General features: G+C 36.0%; 1 protein-coding gene across 2 annotated transcripts in view; it reads right to left on the reverse strand.

The window, feature by feature from the left end:
* Positions 1 to 26401, reverse strand: part of SOX6 (SRY (sex determining region Y)-box 6) — a 270394-nt gene that overhangs the window by 172730 nt on the left and 71263 nt on the right. For both annotated transcript variants that reach the window (XM_010563828.1, XM_010563827.1), the window contains exon 5: positions 5840 to 5929. In XM_010563828.1, the coding sequence (XP_010562130.1) occupies positions 5840 to 5929 (90 nt within the window). The remainder of the gene's footprint in view (positions 1 to 5839; positions 5930 to 26401) is intronic.

Below are 26401 nucleotides of genomic sequence, written 5' to 3' on the forward strand. Positions count from 1 at the left end.
GTACAGTGAGCAGTCCCATTCATTTCCACAGAACTACCCTCTGTCTGTACAGTGTGTGGTATTTCTATTTAAGTCCAGAATCTGGAGAAAAGTCTTTCATATCAAAAAAAGTCAAGATGACATAAGACCATATAGTTTAATCTAGTTCACACTAGTGATTAGTCTAACTAATTATATCGGCATCTTAATCATAACAAATAGATACAATAGGCATGGTAAGTTTAACCAAAATATTTTTCTTTTTGAATCCATTACTTTCTTCAAGCAAATCAGACTAAAGAGTGTGCAAACATTAACTGTTGAAAGTGCTTATGAAATATTTGGTCATTCAGAAAGGTACCACTTAATTTAGAAGATCAGGTTAGACCTGGAAATGTAGCTTTTGTAACATGTTACACAAAATGCTAATGACTTGAGAAATGACAAAACAAAAATATATCTCTGATTTGGAGAGCTACAACATAAAGCTAAACATATCACTTCATTGGATCACAGTAGTAAATACATTATGAGCAACCTTTATAGCCTGTGGTATATTTCTAATCAGGACCAATTTCTTAAGGATATGGGTGTAGGGGTGCTGGGTTGCATTGTTTTGTTATGTTTTGTTGGATGCTTTCATTGGTTTCACTAATTGGAACCAGTTGATCCTTTTTCCTGTGTATTGATTTTTTAAATCCTAGCAGTTAACAATGATTCTAATGTATCATAACACTTTAGACCTTAATCATATAGTGGGGCTTTTGCTTGTAGCTTTTGTTTGAGTTTTAATTAAGAAGACCTTGTGTCTCAAAGCCTGAGCTGGGTTTTTAATTGCTAGTATGTATATCACACAGACTTCAAAAGAAATAAAATATGTTTATAACAGAGAGCACAAAGGAGAGCTTTGAAATGTCTATAGCCATACAAAGTGACATAATTAAAAACCTCTGAGTGCCTCTGTGATATAAGACTTATATATATTTATTTATACATATTTATAAGGCAGACTGTTATATACCCTTAGAATTCATAAGAAGGAAATTTCAGCAATTATACTGAGAAATAATTACTGCGAATCCAGACTACAGTGTTGGTCAGGGCTACAGGAAAATATCAGGTTTATTTTCCTCAAAGTGGTCTTCAAGTTCGATATAGTGCACCAAGAAACACTTGTGCACTTATCTGTGCACGAAAGCGTATGTGTGAAGACAAATTTTATAAAAAGGAAGCAAAAATAGCATTTTAAATTGTTTTGTAAATCATGCATATTTTAAGAAAAAATTTAATTCACTGTAAAACCAGAGAAACCATAACTTTCTCAAGGATTCATTCATGCACAACTCTCTCCAAGACTATTCCAGAAATAGAGAGTGTTAAATTACTAGATTCAAACAGTTGTGCCTCACTGTTCTCTTCCAGTCATTAATGCACACACACACAAATGCTCCCAGAAAACACCTCTTTCCATCTCTCCTGTGTCCTAATACCAGGGACAAATAGCATTTTCAATGTTGTTTATAGTCTATCTTACAAGGAGACTATCAAGTGGGTGAAGTTGCTTCGTTTTACTAAATTCAACATTTCCTAGGAAACAGGAATACTGCCTCCCACCTATCCAAATATTTTGAGGCCTTTAAATGTGTACATGTCACATGAAATAGGAGTTTTAGGCTCTTTTTAATAAAGTAGCAAATATAAAAGGGGAAGGAATTAGCACGGGAAACACAATGCAAACAGCCTTCTGTACTGGATAAAGCTATGGACATCAATCACTACCCTTCCCAAAATAGAGTATACTGTACAAAGACAGCATGTGACATTCAAGTCACAATGCCTATAAATCTAGAGAGTTCCAGTTGTAAACACCACCAATGGAAGCCAGAGAACTAACCTGCAACACAGTAGCCGGTGACCCAGGAGTCACTCTTCTATAAGACTGCTAGACCAATTCTGACCCTTTCACGATAACATCATTGCTTAAGTTACTTAAAGACTGACCTTTCTTATTTGATCTTCAAAGACCCTGCGTGCTGAGAAAGACCATTGCGGGCTATTTCAGTAGGACAACTGCCTGATGCATGCAAGACTATGCTATTCCGGAGATTTATATTTGGAACAGAAACAGAAAACTTAAAACAGACTCTGTATAGTGATAAATGATGCTACTCTGCCTAGCTGTGGCTGCTGAAGAAAAACTAGATAACTAAGCAACAGAAATCCATGCAGCAAGGGAGGGTGAGGACAGAACTCTGTGCACCCAAATATCTGGAAATTTAGAAAAGAGATCTGCATCACTTTGTTCATTCAAATACATGATAACAAAAATCAGAATGAAAAGTATTTCCTGATCCTAATTTTTGTACAGAAAAACAAACACTGCAAAAGCCGGACATAAGCCTAACAAATTGTTTGTATACCTTAAATAAATGTATTTGCATGCACACACTGGCAAATAGCATACAATCAAATGATTTGCATAGGCAGCTCTGGGGTTTTTTCCAGGTGAGCAGGTCATTTAACTCAGCTCAACTGCTTCATAGACCTTTGAAAATTTGACCTATGTGTTTCATTTATAAACATATCAAATGAACAAGCAGACTTATTTAACCACTGGAATTTGGCTACAAAGTATTCTGCCAAATGCTCCTCTGTGTTTCATGCAACCTCCCTGAAGTCAATGGCTTGTTTGGCTGGAATTCAAGGAAGAATTGGGACCATTATCAATAACTGAAATCCTAATAAAGAAACTCAGAAAAAGCAGTTTTACAAAGGAAGCACACTATGCAAGAGTAATTGTGAACAGGAACAATCCCACTTAGAGAAAAAAAAAAATCATTCATTGTTTGTTACTTTTGTATTGGCTTCTATTATTTGAATTAATAGATACAGCTTACAATTATATCTTGATTAACACTATTGTGTTCTAAATATAGAAGGTAAAGCAAGAAAATACCGTTTTTATTTGTTTCTCTCAGCCAATTATCTTTTCTTCTCGTCTATGTGCTTCCCAAACATGAATAGAAACTGTTTGTGTCAGTGGTACATTTTTTTTCTGCTTTCATCCTTTTTTCTGGCACTGATTCTTAGTGAACTGCCTTCCCACAACCAACATGCTAGTCTTTCACTGAAGGGGGGAGGGTTGTGGTTGTGCAGATACAGAGGAAGAGTATGTACTCAGGTTATCCTTAGCAAGAGCAACGCCTTCTCTCTAAAATAAACAACTCCCAGAAACAGGCAGTGCAAAAAGCAGTTCCTCACAGGACCACACCTCACTTTCTAACAATCAAGATTTTTTTTCCCTAATGACCTCATTTATTTATTTTTACTGCATCACTTCACATCTTTAAGTTAGGCTCTCAGTAATATGAGCAGAAAGTCTGCACAAAAGCCAAAAATATCAGCCAGTTAAATAAATTGATTTAGAATCTAATGGAAATTAAGGAAAAAGATATTTGACCTCCCATAGACAACACGTTTTCAAAAGTAGTTCTTTCAGACCTCAGCATGCCCTGCCGGTTACCTAACCGGAAATTCATTCAGCACAATGAAAATGAACTTCGTGACTTGGAAATCTACCACCTCGAACCCTGAGAAGATTTTTTTTAAAGTATGCTTCTTTGGCAGATTAAAAATTCTCTCTGGTTCCCCCACTTTGCTTTATTTCCTTCTTGTAACCTGTTTTTCCTGCTGCCATGGGCTAGATTGTTGTTTGGGTTTTTTTTCTTTCTGAGATGATTTAAGGCATACAAATGCTAATATAAGTTAATACCAGGCTATTAGGTTGATAGCGATTTTATCAGCGAGGAGCTAACCAGCCTGGAGACAGCGGCTAGGCCACTGGCTTGGGAGCCCAAAGGAAAGCAGTCCTACTTCAGACCTGCCACTACTCCTGCTGTGTAACTCTGCACCTCGTTTTCTTCTATTAAAATGACACTAACGTCTTTATCAAGAGGTTTGAATACTGTAAGCATAAAGCATGACATAACAGCCACCATCATTTATCTTCCATGTTTGCGTACGCTTTTTTGTATTTTTGCCTGTTCATGAAAACTGTGAAATGCAGTCTCAGTAGCAAAGATTCAGTATTGCATCTTGCTGGAAGTCAACTAGTAGAGGAGAGGAATATTGCAGACATTAAGACCGCTTAAGGATAGGTTTCTAGGGATGAGACACAGGAATTAAGTCATGGAAACTAACTGAATGACTGTCAACACATAAATCTGGTGAGCCTCATCAGGTGATCTTTTTTATACAGCTGATAGGCTATACCCCTAGAAAAGGTAGTTGAATGAGTTGAGAATTCTTCCAAATCTGAGTGAGAATGCTTTGTAGGTAGATGAGAAAAGGGTTAGGAGCCAGAACTCTAGCCACCCACTCTGCAGTGAATGTATATACTAAGAAAATAGGAGGAATAACATAAATCCAGAAAAACAAACTTTTTTTTTAATAAATGCAAGCTCATGAAAAAGCTTTTTGTGCCATATAAAAGAATAAAGAACATTATTCTGCATTGTTAGAGATCCCACCTCTTTTAATTTTGATTCACTAATAGCATTCAAGTAGTTTCTATTTAAAGACTAAGTAGCTATATTGTGCGATTAATGGACAAACTAGCATTCAATGTTTTCCACACTATTAAGAGACAATACAGCTTTAAATAGAATATGATTTCAAGACATAATTTGGGGGGATTTTATTACAGTCAATTTTAACATGTTCTTGTAAAACTGCATACTATATTTCTGCCACTGACATTACCATAGGATTTCTTACCTGCCTAATATATACACATTGTCATAATTCTACCAAAAAAATCCAACAGGAGAATCCAGCAGATTTTCTTCCTGAATCAGCTGAAGGAACCAGTTATAACTTACTTATTAAAAAGGGCCAATCTTTCATCTGTTTTTAGAATAAAAAATTTGAAATATCTTAAGTTTCCCTGGTGGAAGCATAATTTTCATCAAATGGTATCTTTTTTCTTTTTTTTTTTTCCCACTAGTAAAGATTTATTAATATGATGCACATGATTCTTTGTTTCCACATATTTGTAGTTGCAATTTAATAAAATTACACCAATGAAGAGAAATGAATCTTAGGTACCTTGTGTATTCCTCAAACATGCCTTATGACCCTTTCTAACAGCACAAAAAACCACCTTTTTAATTTGTTGCTTAATCAATAACACTGAATTTCTTCTCACTAAGAAAATCCATGGAAGAATTGATGGGTGGGGAAAAACACTTCAGGTTTTCTACATAGTACTTAACTGTCAAGGGAATTCCACTTTTACTGGATTGCTGGTTCAACAAATCTTGGAAATACTGGAAAGTACTGTCTATATATGCAATAAAACTTGCGCCAATTTCAGTAGGTCCCGAATTTCACCCAGAGCTGCTCTTTCTCCGCAGGAATAGCATGAATATAAAGAATTATTCTTTTTTTTTCCCCAATTTTGAATCAAAGATTTAGAACAGTAATCACACAATTACCCCCTTTTATAATCTGAAAGCATTTTCTACATATAGTTTATGCAACCACAAAGAAACAGTACCAAGATCTTTCTTCTTCTTCCTCTGGTCACAGAGATATATAGCTAATGTCAATGAACTAATGTAACTAACCTGGTGTTTATGATAACATCCTATAACTGATTGTGACACTCTAATTTATTTATGTGGCAGATGCATCCATTGTCTCAAAGATAAACATTAAAAAACAAGGTGAGTTGACTGGAAAGAGGAAAGCACCCTCTAGTTATGATTGTTATTTCTATTATTTTTTCTGAACTTCAGAAAATCCTCAATCCCCTTTTTATAATATATGCAAATATTTAAAATTTGATCTATTGAGATACCTTTAATTTCTCCAAGGAGATCACTTGTGTTTAATTTTTCCATCTTCTCCTTCCAGTCTTTAGAAAGTAGCTTTTCCATGCAGGATGAATCTATTTAAAAAAAAAGAGAAAATTATCAAATATATTCTCACACATCAGGAAAACAGGTGCCACCTTCATTTTAAAACTCTTCTCCCTGTTCTAGTTGGACCAGAGTTTCAAAGGGAAATGAACTTGTAGCCAAACAGGGTTCTTATTTAACTGCATTTTAAATCCAAAGTAATTCCACTGAGGTTAATGGAGTTACTATGGATTTAACAAGGGTCTAATTGAAAGAAAAACTTCATTCAGGATTTATGCATGCTAACTGCCAATTTACATGCATAGATTGCCAATGTATATACAAATTCTGTCTTTTTCATTTGAGAATGATTGTACACTCAAAATTATACATGAAGATTTAGAAGCTTTTTTTGGAAATTTGGCACACAGTGACATCTGAAACCCATTTTTACTACCATGTCAATGCAAAAGTTATTCATATAATGTCTCCATGGAATTCATAAAAGCACTCTACATATTGGATGTTCACAGTATCAGAAATTTTCTCAGTACGCTATAAACAACATGCAATGATTAGAAGATCGGCTTTCATAATTTGAAGTTCAGAATACATTTCAAATCTTTGTCCCAATCTGGGAGGCCTTCTGTAGGCAAGACTGTCACTGAAGTCATTACACTGAAGACTGGCCTTAGTAGGTTTCCTATGATCAGACCCCAATTCCACTAGAAAACTTCATATTGAGCATAACAGACTTCAATAAAATCTAAAGGTTTTTTCAGTTCCTAAATTAAACTAATTGCCTCTGAAGTCTAAATTATACATAATCTTCCAGATAACTTACAAAAGGTGATTTTTAAGATGGGAATTCTTATGGTTGATGTTGTGATCCAGAGTTTTATGACTTTAAGAACCACAATTCAGATTTAAAAACAATTATCAAGAAAACTTTATACACAATTGAACACTTATTTTCCCTTCCCAGTTAGTAATAATAGAATCTCCATTAAATATTGTGCATTTACTTTCATTGGCAGACAGACTCATCAACAATGCCTATGTTAAACACCCTGGAATCCCTTAGGCCCAGTTTAGCAAAATGTTATTTAAATGCAACTCTATTCCTAAAACGAATCTTTGCCATGAGCCTTCATTATTAGACCACGTATCACTGGGTCATGCTGAGCACGTTGTTTCTTAGCGCATATACTGGGAAGAGCCCTACACCTTAGTTTGTTAGAAACTCTCATAGCAAGCTGCTGTTTGTGTTAGGAGGAGATCAATGCTTTCTAAATAACTAACAATGTTCCAAATTTTGACAACATTTGCACTGATCCCGCTCCAGTCACTTACGAATTAACACTGGGGTGTACAAGAAGGCAGAATTCAGCCTAACTTATCTTCTGCTAAATTACTGGCAGATTAAGGGCAAATTGTGGCTCAAATTCTCATGTCAGCAGTCCCGTCAGAAGCACTCACACAAGTGAAAACAAAAGCAAAAAGACCAGATTAAGAATGACAACACAGATCGCATCAATGCAACGGGTAACAGTTTGTTACACCTCAGAGGATTCTAAAAATTCTCAGAGGAAGGAGCAGCATTCAAAGAGGTCACAAAAGGAGGAGTTAAAGATCTAGGGAGAAGTTTAAGAAAGACAACAGTCACTTGGCCAATCATATTTTAGGGTGCAAGTAGTTTCAGCCTAAAAATTCACATTATCATCGCTCATTTGAAACAAAACCACAAAAAACACCCCCAACAAAAAACAACCTAAAAACAAAAACCGGTTGAAAGCAAACCAAACTGTAACTACCAAAAGATCAAAGATCAGGTTTTAATTGCAACACATTTTCACCGTGCAAGCCTCCGTGGAAAGACAACACAGCTCGTAAATGTTTTTGAAGTAATATTTCAGTAGAAAAGCTAATTTATTTACTAATTATATCTTTCTATGAAAGAGACAAAATTAAGGAGCTGTAAGTTGCAATAGGCAGTGTTAAAACACTTGTTATAGAATAACAATTTACTTTTAACAATAACAGGCACTTATTACTTTTATGAGTTCTGGCCTGATAATAGAAGAATCAAGAAATAACCATCAATTATCAATAGAACATTATAATTTGGCCTTTTTTGTGATATCATCATTAGTTTAAAAAGATGTTTCTGTGTTTCTCCCCTGCCAAAATTTCAGACCCCTCATCCCCGAAAAAGAAAGAGCTTTAGAGTTTTATTTAGTTTATAGATGTTTGCTATAAGTTATGTATTCTACTGCTTTTTAACTAAGATATTTACCTCAATTCATACAAAGAAGGACAAATTTTATTTTTTTTTTTAAAAGGAACAATTAGCATATCACAGGAGTTGGTAAAATACTTTCCTCAGAAGCACTTGCTTTATTTCTTCTCTTACTGTTCTTAAGAACACCCATGTTTATCTGTAGTGTTCTTATAAGGGCAAAACCCATATTTCTAAAGATAGACTGAGAAAGAACTGGAATGGAAAACAGGTCTATCTGTGTGCTTTCTTTTTGATATAATCACATTGCCAGTTGCAATTTTTATCTCTATAAGTAAGTGACTGAAAAATTCCTTAAGAAACATTTTTTTAAACACCCCTATATCATTCAAACTCTATGTTATAGATCATACCACACAATTTATAGCTACTGTATTTTGTTATTGGGAAGATTACAAAAACACACAATGAGCCTTTTAATAAACTTTTTTATAACATTGTAGAAATAGCTCTTTTGAAATTCCTGTAAATTTTCAATTAGCAGGTTTAATCTGCATGATTTTTAGAATTTAAAATAATGATACGTGTTAAAGCTCTCTGGAGGTCCTCCACATTAGACATGAAACTAAATATAAAGGCTTATACTTGAAAGGCATGTCTCCCTTCAAGTTCTGTGTTCTGTGTTCACAAACACACATTTTGAAAAGGTTTGTGAATAAGAAAGGGATTTTTTCTTCTTTCTGTACTGAAAATTAATTTTTACATGCATATAAAATCTACAAAGATATCTTCTGACATCAGTAAAACATCTTCATCCATATTGATTCATTTTCTGATTTGATTCATTATAGAAACAGAACATCGACTCGGAATCCAGCACTGAACATTGAAGAAGCCCAAATTCACATCTGCACTGCATCACTCTCCCTGCACTGAGGCTCTGCTTCAGCACCATTCCAAAACCTTGTGGATCCCGACATTTTCAAAATTCAGGGGTATTCTTGTTAAAGACAATTATAAAAGAAGCAAAGAAAGAAATTAGCATTTATACATTTTTAGCTCTTCTCACTGACTTTATAAACCACAGTTGGGCTTATGCCGCAAAGTAGCATATTTTGTACTGACACATGTAAGAGCAAACTCGTGAAGTTGCACTGGAGCAATTTATTATATTAACAACACACAGCTTCTCATCCTTTATATTATTCTCTTGTGAATTAGGAAGAATTTTCTCTCAAGGACAGCAAACAGGTTAAGTATAATTAGACTGAGATGACTAAATGAAATCATTGAGTACTATTTAATATCACAGTTTATTACATACTTTGTTAGCAATTTTAATTGTAGACTAAAGGAGTTTAAAGTACTGTGAGAATCTTGTTAGACCTGACAGTTTTGCAAAGGTGAATGAGAAGAGGATGTTAAAAGATAAATAAGCAGAAAAAAAAAAAAAAAGCTGAGAAAAAAAGCCTAGGTGTTAGATGAAAAGGATCTCTCCACAATGACAAAGCATCGATGAAAAGAATTAACATTTGTCCATTGGGTAATCAATCAGTCATGGAATGGATGGAATCCAGCTCTTTGTTGCACGACCGGTGATGAAGAACGAGTGTGTTAGCTATCACAGCCAAGCTCTCAAGTTCTTCCGACTGAATGAAAGTCATCTTGTTCCTATCAAGGATAGCTTTTGCCTCTTGTCTCTTCCTTATTCTCCCCTTTTTTCTTTTCTTTTCAATTTCACTTTTACAGTCTTCAACAAGTTACCAACCCCAGCTATAGCTTACATGAATACTGTATGACCTTACAGTGGCCTGCACCTATCCTCATTGATTTTGGGGGTTGTTCCTGGTTGGTTGGTTTTTTTTTTTCCTTTTAATTCACTGAAGGAGCCTCTTATTACTTTCTTTGAAATACAGATAGGAAAAAAAAAAGCATTCATGCCATGTGTGTGTTTTTGTTTTTTATGGTAAAGTCATACATAAAAGAAAGCCTAAATGTGAGAGTGCAGCAGCAAAACTTCAAAGCACTGACTGTCAGACATTATTATTTCAAATCAGCTTTGACTTTTTGAGACTTAATAAAACACTATAGTACAGACTGGCATATTTATAACACCTATACCAGTGATCAACTGAAGTGTCTTATTCTTGCGACTGTGCAGTGCCTTGTTATTTCTTTTATAATAAGCTTCCCTCAAAACATGTTGCAACAATACTGCAAACTGATAATTATTAATGATACGAGTTCTAAAACGTGACTTGTTTTGCATACAATTCTTTTTGAATACATACATTACTTTGTGACAGAAGACAAAAGCACATTGATTTATTAATAATGATTGCAAATGCATAGCAAGTTCATAAACAATACAGAAATATAATTCAATCAAAGGTATAGGTGACATAGTTCTACACACATCTGAACTGTTCCATCTCAAGGGAAAAGACACTGGGAAAGGCAAGGTAGAGAAATTAGAAGCGTAATCAGGCATACTACAAGAGAAACTGTTCTAAAACATGATCAGATCCTCAGCAGGAGGAGCATAAACTTCTTTTCTGCATTTTAGAAGAACAATACTACAGAATTAGTGGCATCTTTGTCTCCATTTCAGAACTATAGTCTAAAGTTATACCCCATTACAATTTAGTAGATACAGCTAAACATAAAAAGACCATATTTTTGCAAGCTTTGGGACTACATAACAATATGCAAGTTCTTCTATCTCTAATGCTCTGTATTCTCTAAGCTACTCTTATTACATTTATTTGCCTTCAGCTCCACAGGAGAAAAAGTGTCCTTTGGATCAGCCTTTGTCAAATGAGTTCAAATGCCTCATTCAAGTTTCTATCATGAGAAAAACAGCACAAGTGGAATTACCCTGTCAGCATCTATGAAATATTTGTTAGAGAAAAAGTGTTGGGGGGTGGGGGGTGGTTCTGCAAAAGAATGTTAAATGAGATTATGAACTCCTTGGGACAGACATTTGTGTGTTTACGAGGCCTACCATACTGGATTCCTACTACAGGAGAAGAGGTGCTTTTTTCCCCCAAAACCAAATAAGCTGCAAATAAACATTAAAGTGGCTACCATTTGGTTGCCCTGCTCCCTATTGTACCTTTGCACACCTCACCCCATGCTTCAAGTGCAAATGTGCTTTTTTCAAGTGAGTGAAGCTAAGGACCTGGCATCTAAAATTAATAATAACAACACAAGCTATCATGCATCTGAAAGAGGAAGGTTTGCTTTAGTATTCTTAATAGAATACTAAATCCTGTTCAGAGTAGAAAAATCTAAATTAAAAAAGTACTCTACAAATATTCCTGAATAAAAGTCAAGCATAATTTAGATTTACCCTAGTCAGTGTTTGTTATTTACAATTAAACTAAAACACCAGGTCCCTTGGTGCTATTATTAGATCCATTCATAAAAAATGTGAACTATTCAGAAAATTAAGTATATTTTTGTAAATCCGGTGATGAGTTTTAAAATACCTGTGTTGAGACCTTTGATTAACTGATCCATCTCTGAGTGCATGAGAACAGCTTGTTTACATGCCTTTTGTGAGTTCATTGCCCATCAGATTTCCTTGAGGTAAAGAATGACCTAGCATAGATCTATATCATAAAAATATTTCCTAATTTTCATGCTTTGTATTATGTAATTTAAAATTACATGCAAGCTCTAACATTTTGGTATCAAAGGGAAAGGCAAAAGGTTAATTTAATTCACTCCGAAAGAACGTGATCTTATAATCTTCTAACAATTCAAAATTAAATTAAGGACTTTACATTTACATTCATGATTTGAGAAATAAAAATATAATTTAACCATGACTATCAGAAACTTAACTGCCGGGTAGTACTGTCTATTCTTTTTTAATCCAAGGATGTAAAGTTTGTGTAATGTTACTAAAATAGATTCTTTGTTGCCATAGTTACTTTTTTTCTTCTTTCAAACACAAATTATCCTTTTCTGTTTCAATAAACTTTAAATAAAAGAAAAGGAGAGAGCAACAATACAAAACTAATCAAAAATCTGCCTGAAGGCTCAACATCCATAGTTGCAACGTACTGCCACTGTCTCTTGCTCATAAGCAGCTTGGCTTCAATCTTGCTGTCAGTGGAGGGACAGGTCAGGGGAAACTCATCTCATCCTTCTCAATTTCCATACTGGTCTCGTACAGTAATTAATTGTTGTGGTCTAGCAGAAAATTAAAATATAAGGCAATTCAGACATGGTGTTAGCCAGTGAACTGATTTCTTTGGACAACTTTTCAAGATTTTCTTGATTTCATAAGCTTTCAAAAGCCAAGTCCTTGAAAATCAAAAACACAATCACAACACAAAAATGAGCAACACGACATTTAGAACAGGAAAATCTGCTAATTCCTTTCGCTGCATTTACTGCAAGTTACCAAAAAAAATCACTCCTAAATCCTATATCTTGCTCCTGCCGTTAAGTATCCAAGTAATCCTGGCCAGTCTCTCATTCTGACTCGTTTCTATCCACCTCTTTGTCTGCGTTGGCTATTGAGGCTGTGATGTTTCTGGCACAGACTGTGTATCTCACAAGGGTTTTGTTGAACACCTAGCACATTTCTGATCATGAATTGGAAGTTGGTTCTGATTCTCAGTGCAACCTGTAAGCAGTACTGTAAAACCAAAAAAGGAAAAAAAGAAAACAGAAAACCAGAAAAAGGGCAAAGAAGCCTTCCTAAATACAATTATATGCAAAAGGCAGTCAGCTCACTGTAGATGTTTTCTTGCAAGAGCAATAATGGAAATGTGACTGAGATCTGACTACCTAACATTACAGTTTTGTTTAGGACAGGGAACCAAGTAAATCTGCCAACCGCTGTACATTTTTTCACAGTGACAAGACTTCCACAATATGATAAAATTAGAACTGTAAGAGCTTGGAGAGCTCTCTTAACTTTTAATTAAAACTCTCCAAGCTCACTAAAAATAATTAGGCATTAAAATGTTCTGGTTTTCCTCTGAATTCATTTGCACTACTTGAATGGTCTAGATCTTGCATGAAACAACAGACATTCTAAACAGAAACACTGGAATTTAACTGGGGGTGATTTCCAGACCTGCTGTCTATGATGTGGCTAGTGGGAAAAACTGTAAAGAGTCTGAAGCTTGTACCAATTCTGCCTAAAATGGCTTGTTTCAACAGGAATTCTCTAGTGCAAAGAGCATGTGCACTGAGCAGAATGTATTCTGCTCAGTGCAAAACTCTAGATAAAAAGAAGTTTGAATTTCATGGAAAGAATAACCCAAGATACAGTTCTGACCTTTATTTTTATTTATTTATTAAAAAGCAGAACCTTTAACCTTGCAAATGTTTTTGTTCTCTTAAAATAACTCATACAATGCTATATGCCACACTATTTTTAGAAAAGCAACAAGAGAAAGCATGCTTTTCCCATACAGCAGGGCACTGATATAAACATCAACACAGATGCTCTGTGAGAGAGAGCTGGACTTCTCAAGCACTTGATCATTAAGGAATGCACCAACTGTTTTAGATAATCTCGTGCCAGCTCCAATTCTGCTCCACACTCCCCTTTGGGAGTGGCAAATCTTGTCCTGCTCCTAATTTTTCATTTTACTCACTCCTCCATTCTTTTTTTTTTTTTTTTCCCAGAACAGAGGGAAAAAGACATTGTGTGCCAAGCAATGCAAGACTAGAATCACTTCCCCAAACAGAGCAAAACTTTCAGACAATTAACCCTCCCCTCTTCTTTCAGATAAATTACTAAGTATAAAATGCAATCTGTTTCCTTTGTTTACTCAATATGAACAATTTGTAAATGACTCAAGGATAAAATTCAGAAAATGTTGTGCTAAATTAGAACCATTATAAACATGCTAATGACTGCTCAACTAAAACATGCAGGATCAGTATGAAGAAATATATTTAGTTCCTGTGAAATACAGTTGTATTGCCTCAGAACTATTTGGTCACTTAATTGTATATGATTACTTCAGGAAAATGTTAATTTCATGAACACTGCACTAGACAGTACACTATGTATGTCAAAAGGAGCTTTCTCAAATGTCAGTGTAATCGCTTGGGTGTAATGTTTTGGCATATCAGTAGAAGAGAAATATCTTTTAAGTCTGTCAAAATTACATGTACATTTCATTCCTCCACTTAAAGTTTCCCTTCCATTATAAGCTATATTTTACTGTTAGATTGGCTGTATTCATTGAAGTACACATCACTGCCTTATTTGCATTACAATGCTAGTATACTGTATATTATAAGTAATCACCTATTCCCTAAGTATGTGCACTTCTATTTACTTCCCAAGTGAAAATATAATATTGGCAAGAGAGAGTGTCGGGCTTTACGCAACAGCAATCAGGGATAGTCAGGAAAAGGGGAGTACAATTTGCTTCAATCCCTGGCCAGAAGATTACATAAACTGATATAATAAAGGAGAATGATACACTTGTTTTCCTGTCTCTTAGTACGTATCAGCAAAGTAACAAAATCAAGAGGATTTGCAATATTTGTTATTTTGCAAAAGAAGAAAGTTGTTGTAATGGAAGCAGTTGTCAAAATCTTCATTATTTTTCTCGGCTTCCACATATTCACACCTTTCTGTATTGACCAGCTCTAGAAGATCAATTTTTTTTTCCTCGGAGTGGAAAAGAAGACTGAGCCAATATCTTAGCTAGAACTCATCAGCATAGCTCCATCAAAGTCTAGTTAGTCTTAAATAGATTTGAAATTTCTCCCAATATTTGGCCTAATTATTCTTCCTCTTAATCTCATACCTCCATTCCTTGTTATAGTCCTTTTACAATCCTAAAGAATTCACTTTCATCTTTGGTATCCACTCTTTTCAAAGTCTTGTTTGTTGAAGTGACATTCTTTTCATTATTACTCAAACTATTGAGAATTTAGTGTTTAAACCTTTCTTCATTAAACTGCTCTGGAACAAATTGTGTATCACATGGCCTCTGGACATGTAGCATCTTTCTTTTACAAATGAATTTCCCTAATAGCTCAAGAAGTGGCAGATTGCGTGTCACCCTGTGTTCAGCTATGTACTAAACCCACTCACTGGTCTTATCTTCTTAAAGACATGGGGGCAGATTTTATTTTCTCTTAATGTTGCACAGCTCTCCCAGATTCTCATACCAAGCTGAAGCAAGCGGAGGATCCCAGCTCAACTCAAGAAATTATTTGGTAGCACAAATAGGCTTTTATGTCATTGCGTCTTCTCTTATCTAGTGCAATGCCAAATAAGTACTGTATGGTTTAACAAAGCAGAAATTCCATAAAATTACTATGAAAATATTAGTAAAAGTTTGGGGGAGTAAAAACATCTTAAACAAAAGGTAATACAAAAATACACGCGTGTGTAACCTCCTCCGCACCAGGTTAGTTTGGGGGGGAGGGGGAGGACTTCCTGAAAAGCAAGAAAAATCAGTTTCTATTAAACTGATTAATGTTCCTCGGAAAATTTGTGACACCAGATGATTTATGAACAAAACATGGATGATTCAAAAGACCTCTATTTTGTTCCCCAAAACATGTTCTACTCATTACCCTAATAATGCAGTAATAAACATCTGTTTAATGATTTGAAGGCTTCTTAATATTGTGTATAAAAATCTTAACTCAGCTCTTACATAAAATATTCTGAAATTAAAACAATTGTATAACAAAAAGAATTTTTCATGAGAAATCCTTAAGCGTTTTTGTATGTAAAAGTGTAATACAAAGAAAGCAAAATAATATGCTCTTGATTTGAAATGACTTCAAACAAGGATGCAAAGGAATGAAAACAATAGCTAGAATCTCCTCTCTATTTACCATTTCTGAAGGTCTCTGTGGCACATGATGCAGTCTTTTCCAGGACACTAACATACACTGACAAAATCAGTTCTATGGCCTCTTTTATACTAATACAGTTTTGACTTAAACAAACTATCATATTCTGTATAAATACAAATATAGAACAAGCAAGACCTTCCTGAGCTAATTCCAGCAGACAGAACTTTAAAGGTTTACAAATCTCACAAGCATCAATCTACTTGCCATGGATATATATTTCAGGAATAATAGCTGGTTTGTTAAAAATCTGTGGAAAGATTTAATAAAAGAATCCAGTAATATCTTCAAGAGTAATATCTTAAAATTTTCATTTCCGTATATGCATAGAGCTGAAAATTAGCCATCAGTTATTTTCTTGTAAAAGAATATTATTGATTTTGTAAAGTCAAGTACTGGAAAGATATGGAAATGCTAGAATTAAAGTTGTCCAGGAAATCCTAATTCAGTTCCCGTGTGAATAAACATTACGATACATTCTTTAAATAAAAACCCCCATGCAATTAAAAAAAAAAGTACACTTTTTTTTTTTTTAACAGGATTCTTGCTACATTCAGTACATGGGACAATCTTGGACAAAAGCATAAACTGGAACTGCAGAGCAAATGAGGCTGTTGCCCACACCATCATTGGCCACGTTTCATTGCAAAAGGTCAAAGAAATTAAATGAATGAGGGATGGAACTGCAAAAGGAGAAATGATGGGTCGCAGTTTCATTTTCTGGGAGCTCAATTTAAAGAACTTGGGGTTGTATTTGAGGAATTGCTGAACATTCACAGCTGCAGCTGTGTCAATGTAAAGTCAATGTAAAGATTGAAGCTATAATATATATAGCTATATATAAACTGCTGCACAAAGTTAGGTCCTCGGGAAAAGAATCAGTACCTAAGCACCTCAAGCTGAACAACCAATAAATCAATGATGTTTTTAAAATCACACTCTTAGTCCAATACCTGTGAAGCTGGCATACGGACTACCCTTTTTTCCTCTTTACAAAGACTTTGAGAAGATCATTTGTTTGTAGCACATTTACAGAGTATGCTGAAAAAATCCAGCCAAATGTGTAATATCCATGTCTTCAAAGCACAGCTTGAATAATAAGTGACTAATAGACACAATGGCTTCAGATTGACCAGTAAGGATATAACAATCTGCTGGACAGTTTTACATTCAGAGAGGATCATCCTGTTGGTGAACTGGATGAATCAGAATTCTTTTTGATGAAAAATATTGTTTAGTCATGTAAGAAAAATTATACTTATCTACATGGAAAAAAAAATTGTTTCAATTTTTAAATGTTTTAAATTCTGTTGGTTACCTGAAGAAAGCTTTCACGGGTTATGCAGACATTCTGCAAAAATAAAACAGTTTTAAACCTATGCTTATATACAGGTCAGACTTTTCTAAAATAGATTTAGTAGCCAGATTTGGAAACGATGGCAATTTGAAGGCTACTGATAATGCCAAATTAAAGAGAGGGTGAACAGGAAATGGGCTTTGGTTTCTCTGGACTGGACTTTACCAATTAAAAGCACTAATGATAATAAAAGAGTGCATGTTGCACCCTGTCCTGGTGCATAAAACAGACACAACCCCCTTTTGCTCTCCTGACAGAGCAAATCTTGACATCCCCCATGTACAGGCTGACAGACCTGTACGGGTTCCCCTGTCTGCTTAGAGCAAGTGATATCACAGTGTGATGCGCTACTTGACCTGTCACGTGTTTCTCGGCAGAAAATAATTTTTGCCCCCAAAGCTGGTACACAAATTCATCACCATATACATCTTTCCAAAATATGTAGCATAGTAATACAAGAAATTTCAGAGCCAAGAAAACGGGGGTCATTTGGAAACATCTGAGTGGGGATTTAATAATACTTGGGGAGCTCTCGTCCCAAAATCTGCTACCCAAAGAGGTAAATACATATTCAGTACAATTAAATCTTCATAGCTACAGAGAAACCACAGTAAGCTCATGCTACCTGTTTCGAGTTATTCTTTATTTACTATTCTGCTAATAAACATCTTTTCTTTTCCAGAATCCTCCTCATTACAAGCAAGAAATAGGCAACGGAACTCTAGAGAATTATTCCACAACCTTCACTAAAAGTTATACTGCACGTAACAAAGACAATTTACATGATTTCTGTCTTCAACATTTAGTCTTCTTGCTTTTGTTGTTTTAACCCAGACTCTATATTTATAACAGTTCAAAATAATGAGCCAAATTTTAGCTGCATAAGTCACCAGAAAATTTAAGCATGCATGAAATTTTACACAGTTACTTTGAAATTGTAAATTAATGCTGTTTCATTATATACTCCTTACACAAATGCAAAAGAATCTAACGAAGACTTGGTTGTTTAGAAGGATTTTTCTCATATTTAGGGCCAATAGAAAATTCCATATTATCAGAACAACCCCTACACAAAAGCTTCCTCAATGATAAGTTCTGATTTATAACCTAAGAAGTACCCATTCCAGAGAACAGGACAGACAGGAAATTATCTTTGTTCAAATGCTAAATGACATAGTATATCAGAAAATTATCATACTGCCTTATTGATTTAAATATATTACCAAATTCAGTGCAGGAGTAACAGGTGAAGATTTGATTCCTATTGTATTCTGTAGAGTCAAATTCACACAGTCTAATGCACTTCATGCACTTGTGCTCTAGGAATAACAACATTCACAACAGGATCTATATATTTCTTAATTGTAAACTATGCTTCCTGTCTTTTAGAGTGCCTTTAGCAAGGCCACTGCATGATTTCTAAGGCTAGATCCTTTATATACAAGGTTGTATGTATGGACTTCATACAGAAAAAGTAGTGTGGCCACGATGGTTTGAACATGCAGTGCAAAGGGTTGCGACTATCAAGCCAAAGGCAGAAGTTTGGGCTGCTGCCAGGTTCACCACGTGCTGACAGTTCGGTCCATCTAATTTGTGTTTCCATACATTAAAGTTGAGATTTATCTCTTACCCTTTGGTTGTATTTTCACTGTCTTTACTCCACATGAGAATTATCTTACTGGGGTTTTTATCTTGATGCTACCCACAAAACTCATCGTATTTAGACAACCATACAATCTTTTTTGTCAACTAATCACTTCTCTATCGCTGGGCTGCAAACCTGCCTAAACTCTACTCCTGCATTTGCACTCACACTATTAATATAATCATGAGCACTCAGAAGGCAGAGTCTCAAACATTGCAAGTTACACATCTCTGGTTCCTTAAGCTTTTTTTAAACACTTATTTATGGGCAAGGTATAATTTACAGCACCTTATGTATGGCTGGGCAGGTGGTACACTGTGACCGCTGCTCCTTATATCAAATACGCTAATATCATTGTGAGTGGTGCCCACTTTTCCCCACCAATCATGTTTTCACCTGTTCCCTCTCATCATAAGATTTGACTGAGAGCTCTCTGGGACAAGGACTGTTGTTTGCTTTTACTGCTGTTATATGTACAGCACCTAACACTTCCTGACTGGGGCCACTGGGAAAAATTATATGGAAACATCTTAATTACTTATAGTGAAACGCAGAGACCCTTGAGAACTCAGTGGCCTAAGCTCCACGGAATAAATTATTTTTGTTCCTTTTTCCTTTCAAAGCTGTACATGTCACATAACTTACTATCTCAACTGGAACAACTGCTAATGCTCAGCTTAAGCCAGTGGTCAGTGAACATTGTACCTTTGCCTGCACAAAGGGAGGCAGGCAGTATGCACGGGCACAGCTCTTCCCAAGGCAAATCAGCCACTGCAGGTCCCAGAGCTGCTGGTATATTCCATGAATGCTGAAGTCACGTGAAATTTTTTTAATTCTACAACGAGATTGCTCGAGTTTCTCAAGTTCAAAAAGTTTCCAATTTTAGGCAAGTAAGAATTGTGGCAAGATCTTGCATTTAGGAACAGCAATTCCTCTCAGTGAATTATCCCACATCCAGACATTTTCAGGGATTGTCCAAAAGCTTTTCAGCTGGCAGGAAATGAACTATTTCCTTCTTCAGCAAAACGTAACTCCCTAATGAGTTTATTATCTTATAAACAGTGGTGTAAATGTGAACTTTGATACAAAGACAATAACATCTCCCTTCTTCTGAAAACTATTAACTGCACCTACTCAGCACCTAAGACTACAGGCAACTAGTCTGAGAACACAGGTTAGAGAATTTAAATTGCCACAGTCCATTACTTTTTGCAGTTATTTACAAAATAAGTATAAAATTTGCCTGTTCATTTTGATGATTGCATTTTTTGCTCTTTTTGTGCTAGTGAAATAATTTCAAAAGATGGATAATGACAGAGATCCAGGTGCTAAAAGTGGAGCCTTATACTGTATTAAATAGCTGATGATCAGAGAATAAGAACATATATTGCCAACAAATGTATAGGGAAACCATGATAATTGTTTACTGCAAAGTCATGCAGGAATCATCACGTTGGATCAGGCTGCTTAACAATTCCTCCCTAACAATGGTAACTTTTGCAAAGACTAGATTGAAAATTTGAATACCACGAGCATGTTCCACCTATACTCAAGACTGCACTTTTAAGCAAAAATATTTTTTCCTTTGAAGAAGCTTCCATCCCTTTATACGAGAGACAAGGACCAGCGGTCCACAGAAAGGGTCAGTAGAGTTTGACCAACCAGAAAACCACACAAACCCCACTTGTAAACCAGTAATATTTCATCCAGAAAGATATGTTATCTACGTGGTCAGATACACATGTTCTTATCTTTGTTCAAATCAAACAAAATTTAAGGTTTTTTTAAACACTACATTTACAATCTCCTGTTCCTTGCTTAGATGGCACATCCTAATCTTAAAGCCCAATTTCTCTTGTTTTGCAGGTGTTCAGGTTTCAGTTCACAATATCACAGCTCTAACAGGCAAAGTTATCCACAACAGCTCCCCCAAATTAGACAATTCATACCAGCTGCTAGATGCAGTCCTCACATTGGAAAACAATACCAAGTCAGCCAATATCAACCATATTCTGTAACAACTTGCCAGGGCCAAGGTGCCAGGCGCCCTCCTATACTGGACCTTCTCTATGTCTCGTTGCTCAGAGGCTGTGACTCTGACAGAGCAGTATTGTAAAAATCTGGATTAAATCTAGCAAAGAAAGAGATCATTTATAAGTCCTCTGCGGGTACATTCTGTCTTTGGTGTGTGGCTGAAACTCCCATTAACACTAACATGAGCTACGCAGGCCTACTGATGGGTGAATTATACCCCTGACAGAAAAGTGGTTTTTTGCTCGATGGATTTTCTTTGATGAACTTGTTGGCTACTGCACAGTCATGTGTATATATTTAAGTATTTCTCTGTGTGTATGCATTTGTATATCTCCACAGTGATGATGTCAGTTTGACTAAAAATGCAGATAAAGCATTTCTTAAGCCAAAACGGGCCAAAGCTAATTTTCCCCATACAAACTTCGGTTTGGCCCTTATTTATCAAGACCAGAAAACGTTTGACAGAAAAGGGGATCCAAATTGGTTATCCCAACAAAAAAATAGAAGTTAGGGCTTTTCTTAAGACTTACTTTATAGGAACCGTATGCACAACTTTCACTTTCTAGAAAGTGGTTTTCTCTTGAACACACATCAGAACCATTCATCATCATATAATTGCAAGTTGTCAGTCAGAGCCGCACCCTTCATGCAGTGGCAGGCCGCCAACACATCTGTCAGAAGCACTCACAAGCTTCCGTGTATTATTGTAATCCCCTACAAAAGGAACAAGCCCATTCATCCAGTCCACATTTTCCAAATCGAATGACGACTGTAAACCCTGAGCCTGGAAAAATAATAGCACTTACCCTAAAAATGCCACACTTGTCAGGTGACCACAGGCTAAATGCCAGAAAGCAAATATGAAATCATTCTAATCCCTACATGTAAAGCATAGGGTTTAGAGAACTGGGTTCTTCGTGCATGAAAGAGGAAAGCTGGGTTCTCTGTGTACAACAAAGTGGTCTCCAATGGTGAAACAGGCTGCGGGGATAAATCATTGTACCCCTTCTGCAAACACTCCCCTCTTGCACTCCAGACTCCATTAGGGAAAATTTCTCCTTCTTCCTTAACATTTCTATTCTCTTTTTTGACTTCTTCTGTTTCCTTTCTCCTTTACCTAGAATCATCTAGTCTTTATGTTAACACATACTCTTTTCTCCTTTTCCTCTTTTCTCCTGTACCTCTTGAAAGACGCATTCTGCTCAGACAGACACCACAGGTAACACCTCAGGGCCAGCCTGGATTTAGTCAACCTGAGGGCTTGGGCCAGTAAGTCCAAAGCAGGCAAGATTCTCCTCTCAGAAATGCTGTTAAGGACTTTCATGGAGAATTAAAATAGCTTTCAAGGAATTAAATACTGCTTTACATGGGGCTTTAGAAGCTTACTTGGAGAGTATATGCATACAAGAGCCACGAATACTTTGGAGAATGGAGTAATAAGCTTTACCTCTCTACTGCCACTAACTCTTTTGCATTCTCTCTCTGGAAAAGTGTGGCAGTTCCACGTTCAGAAACATTGAGTGAAACACATGCCATTGCCCTTCAAGGCAGCAATGCAGGCACATGAACCTAGCAAGACCTTCAGAGGAGCTTTGCTTCAGCAGGTGAGGCCGTGGATGGAGCCTAATGCTTCCCTCTAACCAGCCAGCTCTTTATATGTGCTTAGATAGAGAGGTGAAACCATGGCTCCTCTCTGACCCCCCTTCCAATAATTTGCCCCCCAGGAACTTTAAAGGAGCAGGAGCAGACAGTCAGCCTGCATGCCCAACTGTAATGATTGGGCTGTTAAAGGCTTTGTGCACTCACGCTGCTATTGGGCATTTTTATCAGCCCTTGATACAGGCAGAATGCATATTATATATACAGACATATACAAACACACATTTCTGAAACAATTTGAAAGATATATGATGGCTGACCTGCTACAAAATTTATTTCCAAGAGCAAATAGAGAAAACATTACTCCTGAGTGATACAGCCAGGAGTAAATTATACCATCTCACTGCACAAAGGAAGATAAATATCGTAACAAATCAACTCTCAGCTGTGCTGCATACCTATATTCACACAGTGTTGTTGTTCAATCTAGTGTTAAGAAAAATCTAACAATTCTCAGACTATCTCAAAAAAAAGTCTCTGACTACTGTTAAACTACCACGCAAGCATGAAGAAGCTGCAGAAACTGCTCTGCTTACTCCTGGATGGTCACACAGACTAGTCGAGCTGGTCCACCCCATTGGAATGAAGCTGGAATATAGGAATATCCGAATTTATCATCATACTCCTGCAAAACTTGCTGGTTTTCAAAACACTAGTGGGGGAATAATCAAGCCCTCAATCCTTTCATGACTCAGTTTCTCAGACAGAAAGATCATCCTTTTATCTCACACAACTACTGAAGAATTTAATTCTTTTGCAAAATGGTAATACAAACAGCTTTAAGCACAATAGTATCTTTTTTTCAATTACACTATCTTAACTTTTACATATTTTCAAACTACTCCATATTCAGTAACTCTTAATTTTTGGCATGAATGAAGACCAAATTTCATTAAATCTGAATGAAATTAATTTGGGGCTTGAGACATCATTAGGTAATAATACTTGCTGTAAACTGGGTAAATCAAGATAAATGAATGCTTTCTCTTTTTTTTTTTTTACATACATATATATATGAGATACTAAATACACACAAATATAGGTACAACATGTGGTCAACAAGAAATAAATAAAACTGAAAACACTTTACAACTGCATGGCAGGTATCCAAACTAAATTTCAGGTAGCAGATGGCATGAATAGGATACATGTGAGAAACAGGCAATTTCAATTATCTCTGAATAGTTCATAAACAGGAAAATTTGGCAAACCACAATTTTAAAAAAATGGACTTGAAAAATAACATCGTGTAATAGAGATAACTGAATTGAAAACATAACAATGCAAAGTTATTAAGCTCATCCTGACCATAATTTCATAATGAGTATTAAATGATTACATGTGACAGAAAAGAGCTGCCCCAAATACTCATGCCTGGAAAATGTAATAATTAATTATTCCAAGTAGGGCTCAGAATTTCGTTTTAGTTATTATCATTACCAAAAGTGCCCAAGAGATCCTGCTCACCAAGTCCCTTCTTAGCTTTTGTGCAATCTACAGATGAAAAAAAAAAACAACCCAAAACCAGTAGAATCTGGACCTGGTCATTTCTTCAAACAGTTGCTTAGACAAATTTCAGTGGGGTTTATTCAGCAGAGGTCAAATTTGCCCACAGATGTCATGCAAAAATCATATTGTTTTCAGCCATACAGTGAAATAAGGTGCAAAAAGAAACTATGTTTAAAATCTTTTCTGAGTCATGCCTGAGGAGAATCTGGCCTTCACGAAGAGTTTGCTCTCCTTTTAACTTATCTTTTGGAAAAATCAAAGGTGTCAGGTAGATCTGTGAAATTTCAAAATTTGATAAGTAGGACAGTGGCTAATTTCCTAAACGTTTCATTGAAATGCTTACAAATGCTGTGTAGAGTCAGTCAGGCAAATCACCTAGGAATCAGTTCATCAGACATTGTACTATTGCTTTCATACTCCCCTCCCTAATTCTCCTTTCCACATAAGAAATGTGTCAGACATAAAGATCTATTAGCTCAAATCCCTTAAGTTATTCAGATATCTAAATACGATTTAAGTGCCTAATTGCCATTTGTGTAATTGGGAGTTAGATAGCTAAACAATAGTTTGGGTGTCTGTATTCCACTGAGATGTAAGCTTTTCTGTTAATGAAACTCTCAGCATTATCCCTATGAAAAAAATGGTAAAAGAGCTCTCAACCATTCCATTCTTAAGCTAGATTAAAGATGAAACCAAGTAAAAGGAAAAATCCTGCCTGCACAAATATAGGCAGGATAAAGTATAATTTTCATTGAAATACATATAGAATTTTATTTTTCAGATTTGCTGTTAGCAGACAAGATAACACCTCCAAATATCAGAGAAGAAAGGAAGAGTTTATTGACGACTGTGATTCCAGAAACATTTAGTAAGAATCAGAGAAGCTTTTATCCAGTTCAAATGATAAGTATTTCTCTTTTTTCATGCTAATAAAGAGAATTTGATCCCTGTTAAAACGGAAGGTTGTTCAAGGGCTTTATCAACAGCACCTTCAGCCTGGCATAATAGAGGCACAGCAAAATCAACAGATGCTTCTGAGCATCTCAATAACCGAGGTCTGGGTCTTTGAAAGAATGACTAGTTTGCCATTTCATAACTGTCATTTGAAAGAGGAAAAGTGTTGTTTAATGACAGCTGGGTTTTACTGCCCAGATGAATTGGAATAATACATAGAACCCATGTATTTTATGTACGTTGAATGCCTGTGAAACTTATTTATACGTCTGTGCGCTTATAGCTAGATACAGATACATACACAATTCCAGTATTTAAAAAATGGCCAGAAGTTTTAGGTACGGTGCTTGAATCAAATTACATCTCATTTTCAAAGTTGGTGGGCCCAGTAGTTTTGGAAGTTGAAGCTGTAAGTGCTGAACACATCTCAAAAATCAGTCCCAGTATGTTTCAAGTTAGGCATCCAAAGTCAGTAACCACAACTGATCATTTGGGTCACTGGAAAGTATGTTCACAGTATACACAACTACAGACTCAAGACACTATGAGCTAAATATCACTTCCATCAGAAGAAAAGGCTGTTATATAATACCTTTCAGACAAAGCAATATAGGAGCCACCAGCTGTGAATAAGTTTTTAGAATTCAGAGCCTCCCTGGGGGGAGTCAGCTACTTCTTTTGGGGAGCTTAACCCTTTCTCATCGTACCTTGGACAGCCCTTTCGCATGTCCTTCTACCATGACTTACAAAGCCTATGCCGTACCTCCTATCTTGGAAGGTTGGGACACAACAAAAGCTACTAAGGAGTTGTCAGAAATGTCAGTAGCCACCGCATACATTAGGAGCCCCAGTCAAGCAGGGATCTCTTGAGCCCACGAGTCCTGTCCTCAGTAAGTGCAGGTAACCACACAATAATCAGCAGCAAAGACTGCCAAGTTCACCAAGCTCCATGCGGCTACTCACTTCAAAATGAACATGGTTCTGATTTCAGAGTGGTTGCAATAGCAAAGGTTCAGCAGACTTGGGCTTAATGTCATTTTTCTTTCCCTATTTGCCTGCCGACTGACAGTCCCGCAAAAGAACAGCGACCACTCTCACCCTTTCCATGCCGCAGAGCATGGGAGATTGCCTGGCTTTGTAAAAGATCCTGTATTAAGAATATTCCGTACTCTCTCTGTAATATAAAAAAATAGAAATCACAAAACTTTCTAAAATTTAAAAGTGCAGCAGAAAATTTAAACTTAATTCTTAATACAAATTAAATGAATCCT

The sequence above is a fragment of the Haliaeetus leucocephalus genome, unplaced genomic scaffold (assembly GCF_000737465.1).
Source record: "Haliaeetus leucocephalus isolate CR32 unplaced genomic scaffold, Haliaeetus_leucocephalus-4.0 Scaffold173, whole genome shotgun sequence".
Lineage (NCBI taxonomy): Eukaryota > Metazoa > Chordata > Aves > Accipitriformes > Accipitridae > Haliaeetus > Haliaeetus leucocephalus.